At 47.1% G+C, this 8,130-nt stretch overlaps 1 protein-coding gene across 1 annotated transcript; it reads left to right on the forward strand.

Moving 5' to 3' along the window:
- The first annotated feature begins 2,161 nt into the window (after positions 1-2,161).
- Positions 2,162-6,648, forward strand: LOC102743100 (T-cell surface glycoprotein CD1c). The gene is made up of 6 exons (XM_006740874.3): positions 2,162-2,488; positions 3,017-3,283; positions 4,169-4,447; positions 4,662-4,940; positions 5,294-5,384; positions 5,530-6,648. Exons 1-6 carry the CDS (start codon positions 2,413-2,415, stop codon positions 5,549-5,551), a joined length of 1,014 nt encoding a protein of 337 aa, XP_006740937.1. The 5' UTR covers positions 2,162-2,412; the 3' UTR covers positions 5,552-6,648.
- The last annotated feature ends 1,482 nt before the right edge of the window (positions 6,649-8,130 follow it).

An 8,130-nucleotide genomic window follows, 5' to 3' on the forward strand; every position in this document is an offset into this window, starting at 1 on the left:
TGGAGTTCAATGCCAGCAAAATTACTTGGATTACACATGTAACGGAAATTCTCCAGAAGCTTTATCAGAAGTGAAGCTGACAATTTGATTGATAATCTTATGCTTTATATCTCTACCTCATTTGGTTCTGAGCTTAGGAGGGGGAAAGAATGCTAGTTACCTGGTTCTACAGGCTCTATAATACTAACCAGTATGGCTGGGTTGGGTTGCAGTCATAAGTAAACTTGAGAATCTTAGAGGCTTGCTTTCTCACACCAGCACACCACACGCAGCCTCTGTCTTGGGGCTGCCATCCAAGGCAGCGGCTCTCCCGAGCTCTGCAGAGCCAGGTGCTCAGAGCCCCGCAGGTGGCCTATGTCTGCAGCACCACACATTCCACTGCCCGGATCTCCGTGGCCTTAACCCCCCTGTGAGGGAGCAGGAGGGCTGTGTGTTTCCTACAGCGGACTGTGATAACCACACAGCATCGTGTGGGCTGTGGCTTCCTAACACTGCAGGTTGCCATTGACAAGAAGATTCGGGCAGTGATGGGATCTGGGGCGTGTGCAAGATCTGGGTGGGGCTGGAATCGTGGTTGGTGGTTCTTGGAGGAGTTTTTGGCACAGAGAAATCGCCCCGTATCTGTGGCCGTAATAGAAAGAGCTCACTGACTGTGACCTCCAGCCTCATTATTAATGCTGACGAACGTGAAAGAGAAATGGCTGCAAACAGGATTTAAGTAAGTGTCCCCTGCACTCGGTGAGTTCTGGAAGTTATTAAAGGGCACTATAATAACATATGGCTTGGTCTTTAAAAGATCGGAACTCATGCATTCACACACGTTAACCAGTCAGAACCATCGACAAATCACCAGGCACTTCTCAAATGGGCGACATACATATTTTTGAACATTAACAAATGCCACTCTCTTCTGACAATGTATTTTTTTTTTTAAAGATTTTATTTATTTGACAGAGAGAGACACAGCGAGAGAGGGAACACAAGCAGGGGGAGTGGGAGAGGGAGAAACAGGCCTTCCGCTGAGCAGGGAGCCCGATGCGGGACTCGATCCCAGGACCCCGGGATCATGACCTGAGCCGAAGGCAGATGCTCAACCGACTGAGCCACCCAGGCGCCCCTCACTGTATATATATTTTATTTTTATTTATTTATTTTTTTAAAAGATTTTTTATTTATTCATTTGAGACACAGAGACAGAGAGAGAGAGCATGAGCAGGGAGAGAGGCAGAGGGAGAGGGAGAAGCAGGCCTCCCGCTGAGCAGGGAGCCCGATGCGGGGCTCGATCCCAGGACCCTGGGATCATGACCTGAGCCGAAGGCAGACGCCTAACGACTGAGCCACCCAGGCGCCCCTCTGACAATGTATTTTCATCAGATCACAACACTTACCATCAGTGAGAAAGTTCCAAGCCTTCCCTTGCATGTGTCTCTGTGAAAAGCTGTACCTCTAACCCCTCCTCCCCGCAATCCATCGCTGTACACGTTGTCCACCACACCCTCAGGTTGAAAAGCACAGCCTCCACTCAAGACTTCAAATCATGGACACTCCAGGGGCCAGGTGGTCAGAATGCGTCCCTGGAGATTGTTGTCCTTGTGTCCGGGATGCTAGACACTGAAACAGCAATTATCACAATGTATTTCAATTCTTGGTTTAAATACACTTGTCCATCTCTGTATGTTCACATAGCTACTAAGATACTTGGTACCAAGCATGTGTTGAGGGACTTTTTAGTGAGGGAATATACAAATTAAACTCAAGAGGAGGGCATATGCTTTGTATTGTTGATGGTCCTATGCACTCTGGGGTGGCCACGCTTTCATCTCTAAGGATAGCGGCGAACCAGCTGTGGTTTATGCAGGTGCCTGGGAGATGGCAGTAGACCTGAGAACGCAAATCCTCCCATTTACAAAGGAGCCAGCGAGAATCAGGGAAGGAGACAGGTGGAAGGATACAGGGTGAGATAGGAAAGAGGAGGCTTTGAAGATACTGAAAAGGGGAAGAGGAGGATGGAGTGTCCAGATGGGAGGAGGAGGGGACACTGAGGCAGAGCTGGTGGAGAAACTGGGACTCTGATCTGTTAGAACAAGCAGGGCTTGGCGACCCCATGCAGTTTCTGTTTTTTGTTGTAGTGGTGAGACATGAGTCTCCAAGAGGTGCAGAGACCTTCCATTGTCACACACAACTTCGAGGAGGGAATCCAGAAGGGGAGGCTGAGGACGAGGAGAGCAGCGGGAAGCAAGCCAGAAGGACAGTCTTGGTCTGAGCTGGAGGGGAAATGAGAGCACGCGTAGGAAGCTGGAGGTTGAAGGAGCAGCAGATAGTCTTTTGTTTCAATTAGCAGTTGGTGGAAGAAGGAAGTCAGAACAGAAACACTGAGGGGCAGGTTTGCTGAGAACAGAGGGAAGTTGAGAAATGTCTGCCAGTGACATACTATCTCTGGAACTCGTCCTGCTGGCTGCTCTTCTCCCGGCGGCTGACAGTGCAGAAGGTAAGAGCTCTGCCGGCTGCCCAGTCCCTGATCCGGGTGGGGTGTGCTCGCCTTTCCCTAGACAGATCATGATTCTCAGGTCACCAGAGTCCTCACACCCTGAGGGTTCCTGTCTCCTGGTAAGGCTTACCCCTTGAAAAGAGTATGGGGCCCCGGGTGAGGGAAATGCCATCATTAACCTAGTCATAACTTGTCTCTATCCCTCTCCGCTTCTCTCATTTCTTCTCTCTGTCCCTCTCTCTCCCTCTCTCTCTCCCTGTCTTTCTCTCCCTCCTTCCCTCTTTCTCTCTGTCTCTCTGTCTCTCCCTCTCTCTCCCCCTTCTTCCCTCCATCCCTTTCTTTCTCTCTCTCCTCCTGTCTTTCTCTTCCTCCTTCCCTCCTTCTCTCTATGTCTCTCCCTCTCTCTCTTCCTCCCTCTTTCTCTGTCTCTCGTCTCTCTCATAACTGGTTCACTTTCCATCTTCTCCTTCCTGCTTGCCTCCTTTTTCCCTTAAACTACCTGACCCTCTACCCCTCCACTACCCTCAGCCACTCAGGAACACATCCAGTTCCACGTCATCCAGATCTCATCCTTTGCCAACCACTCCTGGGCACAACATCAAGGCTCAGGTTGGCTGGGTGATGTGCAGACTCATGGCTGGGACAGTGAGTCTGGCACGATCATTTTCCTGCACAGCTGGTCTAAGGGCAACTTCAGCGATGAGGAGCTGATAGATCTGGAGCTGCTGTTCCGTGTCTACTTCATTGGATTAACTCGGGAGACTGAAGAATATGCCAGTCAACTGCACTTTGGATGTAAGTTCAATCTACTCAATTAAGGGAATCCCTCAGAAGGTTCTTCTGTTTGTGGGAAACATCCTCATATCATTCTGGGCTACTGCCGTTATTCCTGTCCCTCCATAAAAATCTTCATGCATAAACTTCTTGGGGGTCATTCCATATGTTGACTCCTCAAGATTTCCTAGACTCTTGCTTCTTCTGACTCCTTTTTTTCTTGTGCATTTTTATCTTTCCCCAGTGTTCTCCCTTCTATGGTAAAACATGGAGACACACAATTGTCCACCTCTGCACCTGATTCCCTTAAACTTTGGTCTCTTTCTCCATTCAGTACCTTCCAAGGTCTATGTCCACAACCCAACAACCATTATGGCCTGTGTCATGTGCCCTGGAGAGCTGTAATTGCAACTCCTTCACATGGGCTCCTACCCTCCACCCTCACCCTCCAACCTGTGACTCACCTATCATTTCCCCGACTTCTTCAAGTCAAATTCTTGATTCTTGGCTTGTCTTCCTTATGGCCCCTTCCCCATCCCATCAATTCTCTTCCTTATTGCTGATCAAATACATCTTTAGCTTACCCCTACACCCCCATAAAATTTTCTTGCTCCACTTTTTAAAAAAGATTTTATTTATTTATTTGACAGAAAGATAGAGAGCACGAGCAGGGGGAGTAGTGGCAGGCAGAGGGAGAGAGAGAAGCAGGTTCTCCGCTGAGCAGGGAGCCCAACATGGGGCTCAATCCCAGGACCCTGAGATCATGACCTGAGCCGAAGGCAGACGCTCAACCGACTGAGCCACCCAGGCATCCCCTTGATCCACTTTTTAATAAAGTTTTTATATTGTTTCTCTCATTTTTTTTTTAACAAATCTCTATTTCTTCTTCTTCTTCCTTCTTCCTAGATCCTTTTGAAGTACAGATGACAGCTGGCTGTGAGCTACATTCTAGTGACATTGCAAAAGTCTTCTTAGAGGCAGCTTATGAAGGATCAGATTTCCTGAGTTTCCAAAACATGTCATGGGTGCCAGCTCCAGAGGGTGACAGCAGAGCCCAGAGTGCCTGTGATCTCATAAACCAGTACGAAGGCATCAAGGAAATTGTGCACAAGCTCCTCACAAACACCTGTCCCCGATTTGCCTTGGGTCTCTTTGATGCCTCGAAGGTGGATTACAAGAGGCAAGGTTGGTACAGCCCCTTCCTCTAAGATTTTTCTATACAAGTCTTGCCCCTTCCCACCGTCCTTTTCAAAGTCGGGACAAGGAAGAATTCAAGACAGATAGGGTTTGCTGGGTACAAGTTTCCCAAAGGAAGATAATACATGCATATGGGTGTGGTTAACGACCCCTAAGCTTTGTGTTAGAGTCCCTATCTGAATACCTCTCATGCCCTCTGCAGTGAGGCCAGAGGCCTGGCTGTCCACTGGCCCCAGTCCCGGTCCCGGCCGTCTGCTGCTGGTGTGCCACGTCTCCGGCTTCTACCCAAAGCCTGTGTGGGTGATGTGGATGCGGGGTGAACAGGAGCAGCAGGGCACCCAGCAAGGCGACGTCCTGCCCCATGCAGATGGAACGTGGTATCTCCGAGTGACCCTGGACGTGGAAGCTGAGGAGGCGGCCGGCCTGTCCTGCCGGGTGAGACACAGCAGTCTAGGAAACCAGGACATCATTCTGTACTGGGGTGAGTAAGATTGGGTCTGTAGGTGTGCGAAGGTGGTTGTTGAGCCTAGAGGTTAGGGCAGAGGAAGGTATCATGACACCAGAATTATGTGAGCACAGTATCAGGAAGGAATGAATACAAGTGACTTCAAGAATGTAGGGATGGAATGATGGAACATGAAGGGCTCTCAGATGTAAGAGACTTAGGGAGAGATGAGGTGCCCTCTCTGAGCAGGTGTGAGAATACCGTGACAAGGCCGGTTGAAGATGGCCCTCATACCCAATGCATATGTTGACGTGGGAGGAAATCAGTGGACAGAGTAGAACTGACAGTGGGTGGAAAATGACATCGGTGTGTCTTTCCAATACCCACAGGACACCACCTTTCCTTGTACTTGATCCTGTTGGCCGTGATAGTGCCCCTAATGCTTCTGATAGTCCTTGCATTGTGGTTTAAGAAGCGCTGGTGAGTTCTTTGTGTTTCCTCCTTTCTTCCCCGTATCTTATTTCACATTCCATTTTTACCTCTCTTAGCTTCTGTCTCCTGACACTCCCCTCATCCTCACTTACCACCTCCAGTGCACCCAATATCTCCCATTTCTTTTCCACAGCTCCTATCAAGACATCCCGTGAGCTGCCTCATCACACCCTCTCCAGTGGCCCAGGAACCTAGGACCACAGAGTGATGATAACATTCTTTTTTCCCTCTATTTAATTTTTTTCTTGTTTCTGCTTTATAATCATTGTTCACATAAACTAATTTAGTTCTGTAACTCTGTATAGAATCCCTTCCTTGTAATCTCCATCTGTTCAATAGTCCTCTACTTTTGAAGCCCATTCTGATTCTCATCCTCCAGGGTGTTCCCTGATCCGTGGGTGGTAAGCCCTTCATCTCTGCTATATGTGCACCTCACTTCTACCCTGCACACAGTTACCTAGGTCTTTCTTCCCCTTCCTATGTGCAAGCTCTTTTGGGACAATGATCATGATGAAGGTGCGTTTCCTGTGTGTAATACATGCTCAGTGAAAATCAAACCCAAACAAACCATATCCAAGTTAGATTCACTGTCATGTTGATAGTCTTTCTTCATAATGTTCATTCCTGACATGGTTGTAGTATTTGAAGGATTGACATTTCCCTTCTTGTTCCAGTGTTTCTTGTTTGGCCCAGAAATCCCACATTCCTTTAGCTCCCTCATTTTCTCCCTAACTCTTAAGGAAAAATGCAACTTTGCTCCCTGCCATACTTACTTGAAAAATACAATGAGCCATCCCTCTCCAACTTATTCTAAACATGAAGAGAGAAACAGTGAGCAGGCAACGTCTGCAGGGCAGTGGGGCAGACGTGTCACTGAATGGTTAATAAAAAGGCACAAGAGAGCTGGTCCCCAGGATAAGGACGGGATCAAGGCAAGGGATGTATATGGAAAACAAACCCCCCAAAGGGTAGTGCTAGCTCAGACACCTGTCTGGAGTGCTTTTCCTTTAAGTTTCATTCACTAATTCAAGTAATACTTGTCGAGCACTGAACACAAGACAGGCATACACGCTTGTGAATTGGTGGGCGAGGAAACAGTCAGGGCTGCACCCACCTGCCTGGAGGGACCATGTCTACTTCTTCAGTCTGTCTATGTCCTTTGTACTGGGTACAATATTTTGTTTCTTTTTGGAATTTTTGAATCAACTTTATAGATATGTAATTTACTTACAATAAAATGTATCTGTTTTAAGTGTGGAGTTCCATTCATTTTGACAAATGTATACACCTATGTAAGCAAGACCACAATCAAGGTACAGCACGTTCCATTACCTGGATACCCCTGTCCTCATGTGCAGCTAAACCGCCAACTGGGCATCCTTGAAACCACTGGTATGCTTAATGATATGACTAAGCTTAGATTTGTCTTTTCTAATATTTGTATTAAAATGAAATCATCTGTATATACTCTTTGTATCTACGTGCTTTTTCCCCACCTAGCATATGGTTGTTAGGTCATCCCACATTCCTTCTTATTGCTCAATCAATTCCATGTATGAATATACCACCTTTTTTTTTTTTTAAATTCATCCACTCTTTGATGGTTATTGGTTTTGTTTCTAGTTAGAGTCTCTTTGAATAAAGTTGCTTTGTTTGTTTTATTACCTGCCTGGACTAATTCTGTGGATTCTGGCTGCCCTGCAGTTTGCCCTGCTCACTTTGTTTTTTCATCAAAGTGACAATTGGTATATAACATTACATTAGTTCCAGATGTACAATGTAAATCTTAGATCCTTGTCTACATTGCAAAGTGGTCACTGCAAGAAGATCTTTTTCTCTCCTCCCTTCTTGTTTTCCTCCCTCCCTCCCTCCCCTCTTCTCTTTCTTCCTCTTTCCCACCTTCCTCAGAGTCACTCCCACCTCTACTTCCTATATGGAATGCTGCCCGGTCCATGAATGATTTGATAAAGCCAGTTACATCTTCAGATTCACTAGGTTAAATTTGTGTTTTAGCAGCACCTTAAACGGGTAAGGCTCACACCTTTTGTTGAGGGAACATGTGTGGATTGGAGTGCACATTTACCATTCAAGCAGCTTACAAATCTGCCCTGACTTCTACTTTGTTTGCAAAAAGCTTCATGTCTGGCCAGGGAAAAGCAGAGAACTGTGACCCGCTTCACTTTCTGCTTAGTATGTGTGCAACCTTCCACACCTCTAGGAATATGTGAGAGCTCGAGGTCCACCACGGCTGACTCACTTCCCTGACGTCTGTGAAACTTCAGTGGCTCTATTCTTTGCCTCAACTGGAATTGCAGCTGTAGGCAGCGGTCATGTTGACCTTTGATTTCTGCCACTGACTGCTATTGTTTCCTACAAACTCCCTGGACACGGGCCCTCCCTGTGGAGTTCCAGATTGGGTCTACCCTTCTGGTGACAGCAACACCTCCGGTTCTCGGCCTCTGGAATCACTGCGCCAGGGGTGGGGTGGGGGCAGTCTTGTGTTCGGTGACCCCGTTGTTCTTGCTGAGGGTAAGGCAGTTTTTGAATTGAGTACTTCCTTTTTTTTTTTTTCAGAGCTTTCAGTGCAGTGTTTTTTTTTAGTTTTTTTATTCTTATGTTAATCCCCATGCATTACATCATTACTTTTAGATGTAGTGTTCCATGATTCATTGTTTGTGCATAACACCCAGTGCTCCATGCAGAATGTGCCCTCCTCAATACCCACCACCAGGCC

The sequence above is a fragment of the Leptonychotes weddellii genome, unplaced genomic scaffold, assembly GCF_054177405.1.
Source record: "Leptonychotes weddellii isolate Sample4059 unplaced genomic scaffold, ASM5417740v2 HiC_scaffold_9368, whole genome shotgun sequence".
Classification (NCBI taxonomy): domain Eukaryota; kingdom Metazoa; phylum Chordata; class Mammalia; order Carnivora; family Phocidae; genus Leptonychotes; species Leptonychotes weddellii.

Bases quoted from the DNA above. Each gene is read 5' to 3' on its own strand.
- LOC102743100 (XM_006740874.3), top strand. From the start codon at position 2,413: ATGTCTGCCAGTGACATACTATCTCTGGAACTCGTCCTGCTGGCTGCT. The intron at 3,284-4,168 runs GTAAGTTCAATC...CCTTCTTCCTAG, and splicing joins CAGTCAACTGCACTTTGGAT to ATCCTTTTGAAGTACAGATG. The intron at 4,941-5,293 runs GTGAGTAAGATT...CAATACCCACAG, and splicing joins GGACATCATTCTGTACTGGG to GACACCACCTTTCCTTGTAC.